General features: G+C 46.2%; 1 protein-coding gene across 7 annotated transcripts in view; it reads left to right on the forward strand.

Annotated features, from left to right (window-relative positions):
- The window catches only part of PFKFB4 (6-phosphofructo-2-kinase/fructose-2,6-biphosphatase 4), a 57350-nt gene that overhangs the window by 33402 nt on the left and 5844 nt on the right, over positions 1–18104 (forward strand). For 2 of the 7 annotated variants that reach the window (XM_057704541.1, XM_057704543.1), the window contains exons 10-14: positions 9323–9427; positions 10870–10999; positions 11084–11146; positions 12046–12110; positions 13837–18065. In XM_057704541.1, coding sequence (XP_057560524.1) covers positions 9323–9427; positions 10870–10999; positions 11084–11146; positions 12046–12110; positions 13837–13896 — 423 coding nt within the window. In that variant the 3' untranslated portion in view covers positions 13897–18065. Of the gene's footprint in view, positions 1–9322; positions 9428–10869; positions 11000–11083; positions 11147–12045; positions 12111–13836; positions 18067–18104 lie in introns of those variants that run through there. The other 5 variants (XM_057704540.1, XM_057704545.1, XR_009048683.1 and 2 more) reach the window with 5 other exon arrangements.

Genomic DNA, 18104 nt, shown 5'->3' on the forward strand with positions numbered 1-18104 from the left:
TCTGATGATGAGTGATGTTGAGCATCTTTTCATGTGTTTGTTGGCCATCTGTATGTCTTCTTTGGAGAAATGTCTATTTAGGTCTTCTGCCCATTTGTGGATTGGGTTATTTGCTTTTTTGGTATGAAGCTTCATGAGCTGCTTGTATATTTTGGAGGTTAATCCTTTGTCCGTTGTTTCATAGGCAATTATTTTTTCCCACTCTGAGGGTTGCCTTTTAGTCTTGTTTATGGTTTCTTTTGCTGTGCAAAAGCCTTTGAGTTTCATGATGTCCCATTCGTTTATTCTTGATTTTATTTCCCTGATTCTAGGAGGTGGGTCAAAAAGGATGTTGCTTTGATGTATGTCATAGAGTGTTCTGCCTATGTTTTCCTCTAGAAGTTTTATAGTGTCTGGCCTTACATGTAGGTCTTTAATCCATTTGGAGTTTATTTTTGTGTATGGTGTTAGGAAGTGTTCTAATTTCATTCTTTTACATGTTGCTGTCCAATTTTCCCAGCACCACTTATTGAAGAGGCTGTCTTTTTTCCATTGTATACTCGTGCCTCCTTTGTCAAAGATAAGGTGCCCATATGTGTTTGGGCTTACTTGTGAGTTCTCTATTCTATTCCATTGATCTTCCTTTCTATTTTTGTGCCAGTACCATACTGTCTTGATCACTATGGCCTTGTAGTATAGTTTGAAGTCAGGAAGCCTGATTCCACCAACTCCATTTTTCCTTCTCAAGATTGCTTTGGCTATTCGGGGTCTTTTGCGTTTCCATACAAATCGTAAGATTTCTTGCTCTAGTTCTGTGAAAAATGCCATTGGTAATTTGATCGGGATTGCATTGAATCTGTAAATTGCTTTGGGTAGTACAGTCATTTTCACGATGTTGATTCTTCCAATCCAGGAACATGGTATGTCCCTCCATCTGTTTGTGTCGTCTTTGATTTCTTTCATCAATGTCTTAAAGTTTTCTGCATACAGATCTTTTGCCTCCTTAGGCAGGTTTATTCCTAGGTATTTTATTCTTTTTGTTGCAATGGTTAATGGGAGAGTTTCCTTAATTTCTCTTTCTGCTCTTCCGTTGTTAGTGTATAGGAATGCAAGAGATTTCTGTGCATTAATTTTGTATCCTGCTACTTTACTAAACTCATCAATGAGTGCTAGCAGTTTTCTGGTAGAGTCTTTAGGGTTTTCTATATATAATATCATGTCATCTGCAAAGAGTGACAATTTTACTTCTTCTTTTCCAATTTGGATTCCTTTGATTTCTTTTTCTTCTCTGATTGCTGTGGCTAAAACTTCCAAAACTATGTTGAATAATAGTGGTGAGAGTGGACACCCTTGTCTTGTTCCTGTTCTTAGAGGGAATTCTTCCAGTTTTTCCCCATTGAGAACGATGTTGGCTTTTGGTTTTTCATATATGGCTTTTATTATGTTGAGGTAATTTCCTTCTATGCCCATTTTCTGGAGAGCTTTTATCATAAATGGATGTTGAACTTTGTCAAAATCTTTTTCTGCATCTATTGAAATGATCATATGGTTTTTATCCTTCAATTTGTTGATATGATGTATCACGTTGATTGATTTGCGTATATTGAAGAATCCTTGCATCCCAGGGATAAACCCCACTTGATCATGGTGTATGATTTTTTTAATGTGCTGTTGCAGTCTGTTAGCTAGTATTTTGTTGAGGATTTTTGCATCTATATTCATCAGTGATATTGGTCTGTAGTTTTCTTTTTTTGTGACATCTTTGCCTGGTTTTGGTATCAGGGTGATGGTGGCCTCATAGAATGAGTTTGGGAGAGTTCCTCCTTCTGCAATGTTTTGGAAGAGTTTGAGAAGGATAGGTGTTAACTCTTCTCGAAATGTTTGATAGAATTCGCCCGTGAACCCATCTGGTCCTGGGCTTTTGTGTGTTGGGAGATTTTTAATCACTGCCTCAATTTCCGTACTTGTGATTGGTCTGTTCATGGTTTCTATTTCTTCCTGGTTCAGTCTTGGAAGATTGTATTTTTCTTAGAATTATCCATTTCTTCCAGGTTATCCAATCGATTGGCATATAGTTGCTTGTAGTAGTCTCTCATGATGTTTTGTATTTCTGAGGTGTCCATTGTTACTTCTCCTTTTTCATTTCTAATTCTGTTGATTTGCATCTTCTCCCTTTTTTTCTTGATGAGTCTGGCTAATGGTTTATCAATTTTGTTAATCTTCTCAAAGAACCAGCTTTTAGTTTTATTTATTTTTCTTATGGTTTCTTTCCTTTCTTTTTCATTTATTTCTGCTCTGATCTTTATGATTTCTTTACTTCTGCTCACTTTGGGGTTTCTTCTTTCTTCTTTCTCTAGTTGTTTGAGGTGTAAGGTTAGGTTGTTTATTCGATCATTTTCTTGTTTCTTAAGGTAGGACTGTATTGCTATAAACTTCCCTCTTAGAACTGCTTTTGCTGCGTCCCATAGGTTTTGGGTTGTTGTGTTTTTGTTGTCATTTGTTTCTAGATATTTTTTGATTTCCTCTTTGATTTCTTTAGTGATTCCTTGGTTGTTTAAGAGTGAATTGTTTAGCCTCCATGTGTTTGTATTTTTTGCAGTTTTTTTCCTGTAATTGATATCTAGTCTCATGGCGTTGTGGTCTAAGAAGATGCTTGATATGATTTCAGTTTTCTTGAATTTGCTGAGGTTTGATTTGTGACCCAAGATGTGATCTATCCTGGAAAATGTTCCATGTGCACTTGAGAAGAAAGTGTAGTCTGTCATTTTTGGATGGAATGTCCTATAAATATCAATGAAGTCGAGATGGTCTAATGTGTCATTTAAAGCTTGTGTGTCTTTGTTTATTTTTTGTTTGGATGATGTGTCCATTGATGTAAGTGGGGTGTTCAAGTCTCCCACTATTATTGTGTTACTGTCGATGTCCCCTTTTATAGCTGTTAGCATTTGCCTTATGTATTGAGGTGCTCCTATTGTTTCAGCATTTAAAAGATGCTGTTCCATTGTCTTCTGGGTCATATTGTTTCTGGCAAGAAGTTTGCTGTCATTCTTATCTTCATTTTGTATATAATATATCTTCTTTTATTCTATTTTCTCTTTATTATTGATTTTAAGCAGTTGGATTATGATGTGCTCTGGTATGTCTTACTTTATCCTACTTGGAGTTCATTGAGATTCTTGGATTTCTGGATTTCTAAATATGAATTGGAAAAAAAAATTCAGCCATAATTTCTTCAAATATATTTTCTGCTACCCTCCCTCCTACCCTGGACTCCAACTACATGTATGTTAGGCCACTTGGTATAGTATATATAACCTATGGGATAATCCCACAGGCCACTGAGCTTCTGTTCATTGTTTCTAAGTCTTTGGTTCTTTTCAAGCTTCTGTTTGGGTAGTTTCTATTGCTGTATCTTCAAGTTCACTTTTCTTTACTTCTGTTTTTATTAAACCCATCCAGTAAACTCTACATTTCAGACATTATGTTTTAAAGCTCTAGGAGTTCAATTTTGTTCTTTTTTGTGTCCTCCATTTCTTTCCTTGTGATGTTCTGTTCTGCAGTCCAGGAAGTGCCTGGGCAGTAAATTGCTGCAGTCATAGGCTCCTTGTGTCCCTTCTGGAAGATCACAGCCCTACACTGCCTGTTGTCTAGTGTCTACAAACAATTGTTGCATATATTTTGTCCAGTTTTTTTGAATTGTTTATGTTGGGCCCAGAGCAAATCTGGTATCAGTTACTCCATTGTAGCTCAGCCTTCATTTTGGATGGTTCCTGTTTCAATATAAAACATTTTTTGCATGTATTTATACTTTGACTAATTTGAATATTATCATCCCTGCTTTCCTTTTTTTAAAAATTAATTAATTAATTTATTGGCTGTGCTGGGTCTTTGTTGCTACACACGGGCTTTCTGTAGTTGCTGAGAGCAGGGTCTACTCTTTGTTGCGGTGCACAGGCTTCTCATTGAGGTGGCTTCTCTTGTTGTGGATCATGGGCTCTAGGCATGTGGGCTTCAGTAGTTGTGGCATATGGGCTCAAGAGTTGTGGCTCACGGGCTCTAGAGTGCAGGCTCAGTAGTTGTGGCGCATGGGCTTAGTTGCTCTGCAGTATGTGGGATCTTCCTGGACCAGGGATCGAACCCATGTCCCCTGCATCGGCAGGCAGATTCTTAACCACTATGCCACCAGGGAAGCCCCCTGCTTTGCTTTTGCCAATTTTTTTGGGGGTAAAATACACATAAAATTTATCATCTTAACCACCATTTTTAAGTGCACAGTTCAGTGGCATTAAATATATTCATAATGTGCAATCATTACCACCTTCCATCTCCAGAACTCTTTTCATCTTGTGAAATGGAAACTCTATACCCATTAAGCAATAACCCCCATTTCTCCTCCCAACTCAGCCTCTGACAACCACCATTCTACTTTCTGTCTCTTTGATTCTGTCTGTATGGTTTTTCTGTCTCTAAGTGTATCACATAAGTGGAATAGTATTTGTCTTTTTCTGACTGGCTTATTTCACTTATAATATCCTCAAGGTTCATCCATGTTGTAGCATATGTCAGAATCACATTTTTAAACTTGAATATGGTTCTGTTATATGTATTTACCACATTTTGCTTATCCATTTATCTATGGACATTTGGGTTGTTTCCACTTTTTAGCAATTTTGAATATGGCTGCTCTGAACATGGTGTATAAATATCTCTTTGAAACACTGCTTTTGTTTCTTTTGGGTACATATGTAGAAGTGGAATTGCTGGATCATATGGTAATTCCTTTTTTTCTTTTTTTTTTGAGGAACCGCTATACTTTTTTCCACAGCAACTGCACCATTATACGTTCCTACCAACAGTGCGCAAGTGTTTTGATTTCTCTGCATCTATGCCAACACTTGTTATTTTTCTATTTTATTGAGAGTAGCCATTCTAATGAGTGTGAAGTGGTATCTCCCTTTGGTTTTAATTTGCTATCCTTGCTTTTTGTCCATGTTTTTTGGTTATACTTACTCCCTTTTATTTTTCTGTCATTTCTTTAGATGAAAGGAGCATATCTTTGGTTTATTTTTGTCCTGAGAGCTTTTTTCATTTAAGGATCTAAACCCATTTATATTTATCATTATAATTGCTGTCTTTGTCCCTTTTTTTCCCAATACCTTGCAGATTTCTCTTCATCTCTCTTTTTTATTTTCCCTGTATAAACACTGTCTTTTTTGTGATTTGGAAGGCAAGCAGTGTTTTTATTCCAGTAGTCATTACCTTACAGCTTTTCAAAGACATTCTTAAACAGAATGCTTATAAATAAAGGAATAACTAAAATATACTTATTAAAATTAGTAACAGGAAAGTAATTCTTGACTCTTGGGAATTATGAGGATGTGTTATTTATGTTTGTTTCCTTTCTGCTTGCTTTTTTTTTTTTTCATTACTGTAATTGGGCAGAGTATAGCATCATGGTTTTATTTTTTATCTGTTTTAGCTCTTCTTTAGAATTGATGAACTCTTTCAAAAGAGTAAGCAATGTTTGTGACCCATTTTATAGCTCATTTAACCCATTTTGTGGGCTTACATCAGTTGTGGCTGGTGGGAGTTATGGGAGGTTTCTAGCCCTGATTTCTTTTTCTCACACAAATAGCAGCTCCCTGATGCAGGTTAGTGGTCTGGTGTCTGCCTTCCAGGGACATGGATATGGCTATAGCATTTGGTTTTGCAGAGAAGCCTTGGCAGCCCTGGTCTTTTTTTTTCTTTGAAGTTAATCTGTTTATTTTCCTAGATGCCCTGAATTCCCTTCATCTTTAGTTTGGAAACTGTTCTAATATCTTTGATCTGTTAGTCATCTTTCCATGTTTATCTTTGTTCTTTTCCTCTGTTCTGGTAAACAGCCTTATGCTAGTTTTCTATTTTAATATTGTGATTTTTTTCTTAGCCCAATCCACAACGTATGGCCTTATTTTTCCTTTTTAAGAAATAATAGCTTTATCGAGGTATAATTCACATATGATACAGTTCACCTGTTTAAAGTGTACAATTCAGTTATTTTTAGTGTATTTACAGAGTTATGCAACCATCACCACAATCAATTTTAGAACATTTCACTGTTCCTAAAAGCAACCCTGTACCCATCCCCCCATTTCCTTCCAGTCTCTCCCCCCAGCCCTAGGCTACTACTAATCTGTTTTCTGTCTCTGTAGATTGGCCTATTCTGGATATTTCATCCCTCCCTCCTGTAGTAGGGTGTATCAGCACTTTGTTCCCTGTATATTGTCTGATATTATCCTATTGTATGGATATACCACATGTTATTTATCCATTCACCAGTTGATGGGCATTTGAGTGGTTTCCATTTTTTGGCTTTAGGAATGATGTTGCTATGAACATTCACATACAAGTTTTTGTGTGGACATGTTTTCATTTCTCTTGGGTGGATACCCAGGAGCAGAATTGCTCGGTCATATGTTAACTCTATGTTTTTTTGTTTGTTTGTTTTTTATTTTGGCTGCACCATATGGCTTATAGGATCTTAGTTCCCTGACTAGAGATCGAACCCAGGCCCTCGGCAGTGAAAGCACAGAGTCCTAACCGCTGGACCATCAGGGAATTCCCCACGTTAACTCTATGTTTAAACTTGCTAAAAACTGCCAGGCTGTTTTCCAAAGTGGCTACACCATTTTGCATTCCTGCCAGCAGTGTTTGAGCGTTCTGATTTCTCTACATCCTCCTCAGCACTTGTTATTATCTGCCTTTTTTGTTATAGCTGCCCAAACTAGAACACAATTCAGCCAAGTTCTCTGCTGCTTTATGATAAAGATTGCCTTTTCTCTCTTTTTTTTTTTTTGGCCATACCATGCAGCTTGTGTGATCTTAGTTCCCCTACTAGGGATTTAACCTGGGGCCATGGCAGTGAAAGCACGGAGTCCTAACCACTGGACTGCCAGGGAAGTCCCTAAACATTCAAACATTCATATTTCTAGCAACATTCTGTTCATGGTGATATGCGTATTCTCTAAGATAATAGAGGCTTTCTCTACTTTCCTTCAGTTCCTTCTGAGCTGTCACCCTAATCACTTTTTTTTTCTTTTGGCTTCATGGCAGCTTGCAGGATCTTAGTTCCCTGACCAGGGATTGAACCCAGGCCCTCAGCAGTGAAAGCATAGGGTCCTAACCACTGGACTGCCAAGGAATTCCCCCTAATCACTTTTTTTTTTTTTTAAGTGTGAGCAACACAGTAACAGCTATTTATTTATTTATTTAATTTATTATTTTTTTTGGCTGTTTTGGGTCTTTGTTGCTGTACACAGCCTTTCTCTAGTTGTGGGGAGCAGGCTTCTCATTGCGGTGGCTTCTCTTGTTACAGAGCATTGGCTCTAGGTGCTCAGGCTTCAGTAGTTGCAGCACGCAGGCTCAGTAGCTGTGGCTTACAGGCTCCAGGGCACAGGCTCAGTAGTTGTGGCGCATGGGCTTGGTTGCTCTGTGGCATGTGGGATCTTCCCGGACCAGGGCTCAAACCCATGTCCCCTGCATTGGCAGACGGATTCTTAATTGCTGCACCACCAGGGAAGTCCCCCCCAATCATTTTTAATGCCCATATTTTTACCAAGTTTCTGGTGTCTGCCAGCATTCCTTGGCTTATATAGATGCATCACTACAATCCCTGTCTCCCTTCTTCCCTGTGCGTGTCTCTCTGTGTCTTTACATGGCCTTCTTAAAAAGACATCAGTCATTGGACCTCATCTGCTTGATTATATCTGCAAAGACTATTTCTAAATAAGGTCAGATTCACAGTCCCCAGGGGTTAGGACTCAGCGTATCTTTTGGGGGGACATATTCAACTCACAACAAGTAGTTTGTGTCTTTGTGTCTTTTCCTATTTCATCTGAGTTGTCTTATTTGTTGACATATGATTGTTCGTAATATTCCCTTATAATCTTTTTTATTTCTGTAAGGTTTGTAGTAATATCCCTCTTTCATTCCTGGTTTAATAATTTGAGCTTTCTTTTTTGCTGTCAGTCTAGCAAAAGTTCTGTGAATTCTGTTGATCTTTTCAAAGAACCAACTTTTGATATCGTTGCTTTTCTCTATTTTCTGTTTTCTATTTCATGAATTTCTGTTCTAATTTGTATTATTTCTTTACTTCTGCTTGCTTTGGGTTTAGTTTGTTCTTTTTCCAGTATCTTAAGGTGGAAGATTTGATTAGTGATATGAGATCTTTTTTTTTTAACATAGGCATTTACAGGTATAAATTTTCCTCTTTATCTTTCCTTTTTTAATCAACAACTCTGCCCCCAAGGCTTTGTCTAGGAAAAAACCCTAGAACAAAGGTAGAAACCAGCAGCTTTTTATTATGGGTGTTTTATTACTTCCTCTCTGGGCACATCCTGTGTGCTAGTTCTTGGCTTGAGCCTTGGAAGAACTGACAGCAGTCGGTCCACACATTTTCCTGGGCTCTTTTGTTCTGCTTTGTTTTGTTTTAAAATGGCATTTGTGTAAGGTACTCTATGCTGTGCATGTGTGTATCCTGAATAACAGGAGGGAAATCTTACTTTATAGCTTGTACTATAATCCATACTCTGCTGTAGTATTTCCATAGCACAGAAAACAGAAAGGCACATTAGAAAAGATAAATAGTTAACATTTCTATGTTTTTTGTTTGTTTGTTTTGTTTTGTGTCATTTTAAAATTTTCCTTGAACTAGATTTCTGGGCAAAGGTGCTTCTATAGTACCATGTATTTTATTTTATTTTATTTATTTTATTTTTAAAATTAATTAATTTATTTATTGGCTGTGTTGGGTCTCCGTTGCTGCGTGCAGGCTTTCTCTAGTTGCGGTGAGTGGGGGCTACTCTTTGTTGCGGTGCACGGGCTTCTCATTGCAGTGGCTTCTCTTGTTGTGGAGCACAGGCTCTAGGCTCTCAGGCTTCAGTAGTTGTGGCACACAGGCTCAGTAGTTGTGGCTTGCAGGTTCTAGAGCTTAGGCTCGGTAGTTGTGGCACACAGGCTTATTGCTCCAAGGCATGTGGGATCTTCCTGGCCCAGGGCTCAAACCCGTGTCCCCTGCATTGGCAGGTGGATTCTCAACCACTGCACCACCAGGGAATTCCCTATGTGTTTATTTTTATGACATAAAATGGATGGATGGATGATGGGTGGCTGGAAAAGACTCGTAATAGCTTTTTTGAAATGCGGGGCGGCCCTCTGCTTAGTGTTCCCAGAGGCCTGGTCTTCCCAGCTGGGTTCTAATCTCCAGGCTGAGAGGGCCCCCATGGCCCAGGAAATGCCCTCCCCTGACACAGGGCTGATCCCTGGGCCTGGTGTGGGCAGTGTGATGACTGTGGTGTCTCCCTAGGGCGTCTGTGAGGAAATGACCTATGAGGAAATTCAGGATCATTATCCACTGGAATTTGCCTTGCGAGACCAGGACAAGTACCGCTACCGGTACCCGAAGGGGGAGGTAGGTGTAATTTGGGGGCTTAGTTCCAGCCATCTGCAGCCTGCCTGGGAGGACCGCCTGTGACTGAGGGCTCCAAGGGGCTCTGCAGAGGCAGCCTGAGTGTGCGTGTCATTTCCACCACTTCCCAACTATGGCCCAGGCCACAGGCCCGTCCTTAGGTAGTTGGTGGGCAGTGCTGCCCAGGACTCCCAGCCCTGAGGCCTTTTGGAGCCCTATTTCCCATCATTCCCCATCTTTACTTTCCCCCTCCCTGGGGGTGTCACAGGGTGATCCCATCCTCCCTGCAGCTCCACATACCACCCCCAGCCCTGACTCTAGACCTAGAGATTCACCTTCCCCAGATGAGTCATGGCCACCATAAGTCACCCACACTGTCACCTCCCCTCAGACTGGCTCTCACCTTAGCCCAGGCCCCAGGTAGAAACAGCATCACCTTATATCTCCCACTTCCAGGAGGTGACCTGGGGCAGTGGCCAAATAAAAATCCCTCCCACAGAAACACAGGTGTGTGTATACACACACACTTACACAAATAGAAACCTTTCGCCCAAATGCCAGGCTCACAGGCGCCTATGCTGTGCTGTCCTCCATAATAGGACAGTTCTGGGTGGCATTAATATTTCCCCACATCATGCTGTGAGGCAGAGCCCAGGTTTAGAACCAACCCAGATAACAGTAAAAAGAAACAAAGCAGCTGGCTGCTCAAACTTGAGAATACAGGGGGAAAATTGGCAGGGAAGTTAATTGCCAAAAGAAGCAATCTAGAATTTCCCCAGAAATACAAGGAGCCAGCACAACTCACGTTGGTATTACTCCCAATCAAAGTGAGGGACAAAGTCAGCTCCAAGCTTGAGACCTTTTTTCTTTTTTTGAAGGACTGCTCACTGTGTGCAAAGAGGGGTGAACCCCCAGAGCTGGGTCTTCTGGTGAAAAGCTCTAAACCTGCCAGGCACCAGGGTCGGTCCAAGGGTTCCCTCACAGTTCCCCAGGGGAGGTGCAGGGCAGGCAGACTGTGAGGGCCCTTCCGGGGAGCTCAGGCATTCTGACAGGTTGCACTCTGGGAAATTTGGAGGGTTTTGGGTCCCCTTCCCCCAAGGCTCATTCTGTGCACTCCTTGTGCTGTGGGCGGGAAGGAAGCCGTTTCTTTTCCACCAGACATCAGTTGGCCAGCATGTGAATTCCAGCAGCTGAAGGTTCAGCAAAGGGCCCCAGGGTGGGCCTGGAGGTGGTCCCTTGGATGCAGCCTAAGCCCCAGCCCTGCCCTTTCGGTCCTACTGGGACCTGGCCCTGGGATGGGGGAGCGGATCCCTTTGTTAGAGTGCCAGTCTTCAGCAACCTCCCAGGATGGTAAGGAGTTGCAGGAGAAGACAGCCCACTACCCAGGATGTCTCCATCCCTACCGTTGGAGCTGGGCTGAGGACGCTTCCCACTTGTCCTTGCAGTCCTACGAGGACCTGGTCCAGCGACTCGAGCCTGTCATCATGGAGCTGGAGCGGCAAGAGAACGTGCTGGTCATCTGTCACCAGGCTGTGATGCGCTGCCTCCTGGCCTACTTCCTTGACAAGGCGGCAGGTGCGGACACTGCCCCTGGGGAGGTGGGTGTGCGTGTGAGAGGGACTGTCACCTGGTACCAGCCTTCTCCGTCTGTGTCCACAGAACAGCTGCCCTACCTCAAGTGTCCGCTGCACACGGTCCTGAAGCTGACCCCTGTGGCTTATGGTAAGGAAGCTTCCCAGACACTGACCTGGTTGCTAGACTGGCTCTCTGCAGGGTTCCACGATTTTCTGCAAATCTCTCCCTTGAAAATTCCATTAGAAGCTCATTCCTCATTTCTCCACCCCACCACCTCTCCCAGTTTGCTTTTTAATTTTTTTGTTTTAATTCCTGTGGCCACAGGGAGCCTCCCCAATGATCCTTCCTTAACCATCACCCACCCACATTAGGGGCTTTTCTACTGGTTTTTCCAAAATCCCCCACAAAGCCCCATGCCCCCAGGACCTGGACCTTAAAATATGTGCCTCTGCCTTGGGCTCTGCCAGCTGAGACCTCAGGCAACTTCCTAACCTCCCGGGTCTCTGGCTCCTCCCCTCCAGCACTGGGCAAGGCACCCTCACATGGTTGCGCCCTCGGGACAGTAACTGTAAAGCTCAGTGGCCGCTGAGGTGGTTTTGCTGTGTGCTCATCCCCTCGTCCCCCTTTGCCCTGAGGGCCTGGTGCCATGGTGATTCGGCCTCGTGTGTGCAACAGGGTTGGGTGCAGGTGGTTTGGGGGCCCTGAGGACTGCTCCGCGTAATGGCCCCTCTCGGGGCTAGGCGTGTTGCTCCTCAGACCGTCCTCAGCCCCCGAGGTGGGCCGCTCGTCCTCCGTGTGGCTCTGCCTTGTGCCCGGGCTCCTCACCGAGCCGGCATCGGGCAGTGGCACAGAGGCTCGGGCCTGACAAGCTGCCTCGTCCTTCCTCACGGGGCCCCCAGAGCTGCCTCAGGTGGGAGGACTGGGGTGAGGCTGAGGTGTCTGCTCGGTCCCGCAGCACCCTAAGCCTCCTCCTGGGAGAAGCTTCTACCCCTGTGGCTCAGCTGCCTTTCAGGAGGGAGAATGAATTTGCACCTTCCCTTTGGCAGGTTGTAAAGTGGAGTCCATATTCCTGAACGTGGTGGCTGTGAACACGCACCGGGACAGGCCTCAGGTAGCAGCTGGGTCACTGCTGGGGTGCTGGGCACGTTCCCCGGGGGCCAGACATAGCAACCGCCAGGGCCAGGCCCAGCTGGGACGCCTACTGAGTGAGCTTGAGTCCTCCGTCAGGGTGAGGCCTGAGGCCTGCAGAGGGCAGGCGCCGCTGTGTCCCACCAGCCCGGTCCTCATGAGCACCTTTTCCAACTCGAGCACCTTTAAAAAGTCAGAGTGTCCTGCTCTGTTGGGGAAAGGGCTGTGCAGAGGCTGAGGGTGTCTTGGTGCTGGGCAGAACAGACAGTTCTCTGTTCTGTGTTCCCCCAGCGTCTTATTTAAGATAAAAGCTCCTTAAAGTGTTGCCCAGAAGCATTTCATGCCCATGTGGGATCCTTCTGCCATGTTGGTTTCTTCTCCTACTGAGGCCAAGGGCAAGACCGCCCCCCGGGCCCCATTCCCAGAGTTTACTGCACCAAGAAGCCTCCTGGGGCTGCAGTCATGCCTGCTGCTGCCCACAATGGGACATGCTGGGCCTTGGGTCCCTGCCCAGGGTGCAGGCCTTGGACCCCACAGGCTGAGGTGTGCGGATGTGTCCTTCTACTTCCCAAGGCTGCTGCCCCTCACCAGAACCAGTCATGTGTAGGCCTCTTCCCTGTTTGCCCTGAGAGTCTGATGCGGGCCCAGTTACAGGGGAAGATGTCCTAACAGGCCCCTTGTGCTAAGGAAAGCCCAGAAGGCGTTGGGCCCCCAGCACTGGCAGGGTGCCCCTGGACCTCTTTCACCCTCAGCCAATATCAGGGCCCCCCGTTCCATTTGCAGAAGCCAGCATGGCCATGGGGTAGCTGGCAGGCACCCTGCCTGCCTCTGGATAGGTGCTTCTAAGAGGCAAACTTCTGCTGGCCACAGGTTCTGGGATGGTTCCCTTTAAGGTGGGCAGGATCTCCAGGTCCTGGCCCATCCTTGGGGGCAGTTGTGGTGGGAAAGGAGCTCTTGGGAAGCCTGCCCCCAGTGAGAATTGCACCTACCCCTACAATTCCAGTGGCCAACCCTGTGAACTCAGGAGTGTGGCCATAGGGCACGTCACTTTGCTTAGGGCTGTGGCCCAGGTCATTGGTGACTTGCTCTGATGGGCCCTCAAGATCAGGGATCACATAGGATCACATAGTCTTACAGAGTTGAGGGAAGTCTCAGACCCCCATTCCTTAGGCCTGAGATACCCTGAAGTCAGTTGGCTGGGGACAGAACTGGGCTCTGCAGCTGAGGCAGGGGAGGGGGGCCATTCAGGAGGTGCAGGGGGCCCTGTGCCCCAGCTCTCAGGGGACAGACCAGGCTGTAGACCAGAAGATGTCCACAGGCTGCTGGGGCCATATCTGACACCCACACACCGACACAGCCAGGAGGAGGGCATCCCCAGGAGCTAGTCCCCTTCCCAGAGAGATGTTGCTCCCCACCTGACCCGGACCTGAGGCAGGAGGCACTCTGGGTAATGCCTGACCTGCCTACAAGGAGCAAGCGGGAACTGGAGGTGTCCTCCATCCCCCACCTTTGTTCTGGTATTTGTCCATCCACCACGTGTCAAGAGGCTCTGGACCCCTGGTTCTTCAGGAAGATCAGGGTCTAAGCCCTGCAGCCAGGCTCCTCGGGGTGAGAATGTGAGTCCAGCGGCCACAGCAATGAGCAGAGCAGACAGTAGCATCCGCCTGGTCTTGGCACAAGGTCAGCGTTCTCTGTTTATTTTTGTGCAGAATGTAGACATCTCACGTCCTCCAGAAGAAGCCCTTGTCACGGTCCCTGCTCACCAGTGACTGTGTCTCGTCCACTGCGACCCCTGGGCAGGTGTTGATCTCTGCAGACAAGGTCATTCCGGGCCCTCTGATCTGTGTGACAGTCATCACACAGGAATACCCTCAAAGCCATGTGTGGCTGGTGGCACCCAGAACGCCTGCCCCAGCCCACCTGTTTCCTTGTTGACAGTGACAGCGTTGTACGCAGTGCCCAACCTGCTGCTAAAAATCACTGGGCTTGACTCTGTCTGCCCCGGGCTGGTGAGAGGTTTCCCAGCACCTGATCCTTCTGTTCTCTCTCACCGGCCGGGTGGGCTTTGTGAAGTGTGAAACCCAAAAATGTGAAACGGAAAGCACTTGCTGTGATGTTTCCACCCACTGAGGCCAATTTGCCTGGGTGGACCTGGGACCCCTGCTAGGGCTCTGCCACCCTCTCTGTGGCCACTTCCTGAGCCAGAGGCAAGGTCTTCATGTGCTGCCGCTGCCTCAGTAAGTGGAAGAGAGCCCTCCCTATCTTGCCTCGCCAGGAATTGAAGAGCTTCCACCAAGGCAGCCACTTTCACTGGCTAGACCCTTGGCTCTGTGCGTCTGCATTTGTAGATGCTCAGGAAAGCAGTGTGTTCACTTCAGCACATGGGGATGCACAGAAACATGCAGGGAGTGGGGTGTTTGTGGTTACCTGTTCCCAATCATGCCTACACTGGAATACTTGTGGGAGCTGGTGGCCAAGGCCACCCCTCCCCAACTGCTCTCATGGTGCAACACGTAAAGGTGGCACAACATGTAAAGACATAAAGATGGGGCAGTTGTATGAGTCACCCTTCCCAGTACTCGAGGGAGAGGCTGCCCTCCCATCTTCCTTTCCCAGCCATGCCACTGGGCTACCTCGCCCGCTGCTGCCTGTGTCCACACAGGAGAGTACACTGGTGGCAGGGACCTGCATTTGCTGTGAAGGATTTGGAAAAGCTTGTGTGGTCCTGTGAAGCCTGTCCTGGCATTTGTTGATCTCTTCCTGCGGGACTAAGCTTGGGAAAGGCCAGAGCTGGAGGCAGCCCCTGGCCAGGGGAGGATTTTCCCAGCCATGTCACAGCTTTTGAGTCTCATACATAGGAAGGAGCCTGATGAAAGCAACCTCAGGAAGCCTGCCATCTGTCACGCCCCTGAGTTCTTTTGGGCCCAGGGAGGCGGGCTGGGCTGTGGGTTCTGGCTCCATTTTGTAGCTGGGAGAACAGACTGGCCAGCAAGTTGTGAGGCCAGGTGAGAAAATGTGTGGATTTGTAGTTGGATGTGCTGCTGTCCACAGGAGGTGGTCCTTGGTGAAGTCAGGCCCCAGGATCCTGTGTCCCTGGCCCGAGCTGATGGTCTCTCGGCCTTGAGTGCTGCAGCTGCTGTGGACAAACATGGGTGGAGAGATGTCCAAGACAGGGCTGTGGCAGGACCCCCCTTCTGGACTTATCTCCTGTCAGAGCCCCAAGCCCCTTAGAGCCAGAGCCAGAGCCAGAGGCCCACACCACTGCCTTTGGCATATGGGGACTGCAGCCTTTGCTTCCAGGTCCGCTGGAGTTTTGGTGACTTCTGGTCATGCTCACTTGTTGGCCATAGTGGGTCCCTTTGGTCAGTGGCATGTACATCTTGATGTCACCACCTCTCCAGGACCTCTGGTTGGCTGAGGTGAGACCAGTGAGGCCTTTTCTTTCTGTCCAGAGGGTAGCCAGGAGCTACTGGACCAGATGTGTCGCAAGGACTGGGATGGGGCAGAGGGAAGCCTGGGGTCCCAGCAGAGGCTCACCCCGAGCTGGCTCTGCATGGGCAGCAGTCCACCTGGCTGGCTGCCCGGTTGTAGCCAGGATAGTTGATGTGCTCCTGTTGCAGATGTGTTTCCCCGCCCTGGAATGGATGTTGTTGGATCTCAGCTACACATCACACTGTGTCCAACATTCTTTGCAATAAATACTTTTTTAAAAAGAACAATCTAAGGTTGTGTCTTGTGGCCTGCTCTCCATTGGTGAGGTTCTTTCCAACGGCTCTGCAGACCCCTGTGCTGTGCTCCCTCTCAACAGGTCTGTGTGGGACCCTTGGTCCAGCTCCCACACCCATGCCGACCCATCCCTGGAAGCTGTCTTGCCCTGGAGTGAGCCCTGGGCAGGGCCCGAGTTTTCTCTGGGCTGACCTAGGTTGCTGGGCTGTCACCACTAAGCCAGAAACAGATGTGTGTGGGGGGGTGGATCTGGGTGGGGTCCCTGGAAATGTGGGTTTCAATTATTGGCATCCTTGGGCAGGGGGACCATGCTGGGTGGAGGATGGAAGGGCTGCCCAAGGCTGTGGGCAGAGCTTGTTGGCTGCTTATCTGCTGTTCTTTGTCCCTTCTGGCTGGGGAAGATGGTGACAAGGGGCACCCTTTCCTATGCCTCCGAAGTTTTTTTTCCTTTTGCATTAAAAAAAAATTTTATTGGAGTATACTTCATTTACAATGTTGCATTAGTTTCAGGTGTACAGCAGAGTGACTCAGCTATACATATACATAAATTCATTCTTTTTCAGATTCTTTTCCCATATAGGTGATTACAGAATATTGAGTAGAATTCCCTGTGCTACACAGTAGGTCCCTGTTATCTATTTTATGTATAATAGTGTGTGTATGTTAATCCCAAGCTTCTAATTTATCCCAACCCCTATGCCTCAGAATTTTGTTGAACTTTCTACACCTTCTGCCCTGGGGCTGGGGTGTTGCAGGGTTGTTTTTCTGTGGATGTGATGAAGCTGGGCGTGGCTGGGTGCCTACGTGTGCCTCCTAGTGTGTCAGGGCAGAGGGTGGCTGTGTCACAGTGGATGACAGGAACTCCTGGGCTTCATCCCCAGGCTCAGAGTGATATCAGCTATGACTGTCTTCCTGGTAGGTGAGATTGCAGGACTGCTGAATGGTCCCCACCCTGTCTCTGGGCTCAGAGTTCCTGGAGTGGATGCCTGACCCTCCTTGGAGGCTTCCTAGCACTTTTTGGAGAAGGTTTTGAAGATTTTAACAGCAAAGTAACAGCAGAAGGAATGGAAGATAACACTATCAGAATTTTCCTTCAGTTCCACTGTTCTACCACAGCATAGAAAGACCGAATATATATGGTTATGTTGAAGAATTTTATAGCATTTTGGGTTGCTTGGAAACGGTGGCCATCGGGTAGGATCAGAGAATATTTGGATAGAATGAAATATTGTTACAAAGACATAGGTTTCAGCAACATTTGAATTGTATTTATAATATGATTATGTATTATATATTAATAAAATATAATTATCACTCGTAAAGGCGAGTGTTGCCATGTTTGGTTAGACCAATCATTATTCATCCCCTGAGGCTGGGCTCATTGTTGTTTAAACAAAAACTGTTCTATTAAAAGTAAAAAATGGCTTTGTGGTTGACCAGAAGTGGTGTCTGCCAAATCCTGGCTAATGGCTACAGGTCTCTTTGGGAAGGGTTGTGAGGAAAGTACCAGCATGAAACTGGGCTATTTTCACAGGGCCCGCCTTAAAGAGCACCCACCCCACTTTCTTTTTTTTTTCTTTTTCTGGCACACGGGCTTAGTTGCTCCGTGGCATGTGGAATCTTCCCAGGGCAGGGCTCAAACCCGTGTCCCCTGCATTGGCAGGCGGATTCTTTACCACTGGGCCACCTAGGAAATCCCCCCCACTTTCTTCAGTGGCCCCTGCCTGGGTTTGTGAACTAATCTTATCTGGAAAACTGGTGAGAGATCCTCTCCTATGTAGTCAGGTCTCTGGTGGTCACACCTCTAGTTCTTTTGTCATACACATCCAGTAGGGCTCTACTGGTCTTCCCATAAGTTTTGGTCCCAGGGGCCTGGTGATTCTGCCAAAGATCCTGGTATCTGCATTGAAACGAAGGAGCCATTTCAACAGTAGTGCCTCCAACCAGAATCTCTGACCCATGGACAGCCGTGACTATGGGGCTTATGGGTCAAATTGTGTCCCCCAAATTCATACTTTGAAGACCTAAGCCCCAGTAACTCATAATGTGACCTTATGTGGAAATAGGGTGGTTGCAGGTGTCATAAATTAAGATGAAGTCATACTGGAGTAGGGTGCACCCCCTAATCCAGAATTCCCTAGCAGAGACGGCATGGATCCTGCTGACATGTTGGCTTCAAACTTCCAGCCTCCAGAACTATGAGACAGTAAGCTTCTGTTGTTTGAGCCACTCAGAGTATAGTACTTTGTTA

This window comes from Hippopotamus amphibius, chromosome 13, assembly GCF_030028045.1.
Source record: "Hippopotamus amphibius kiboko isolate mHipAmp2 chromosome 13, mHipAmp2.hap2, whole genome shotgun sequence".
NCBI lineage: Eukaryota > Metazoa > Chordata > Mammalia > Artiodactyla > Hippopotamidae > Hippopotamus > Hippopotamus amphibius.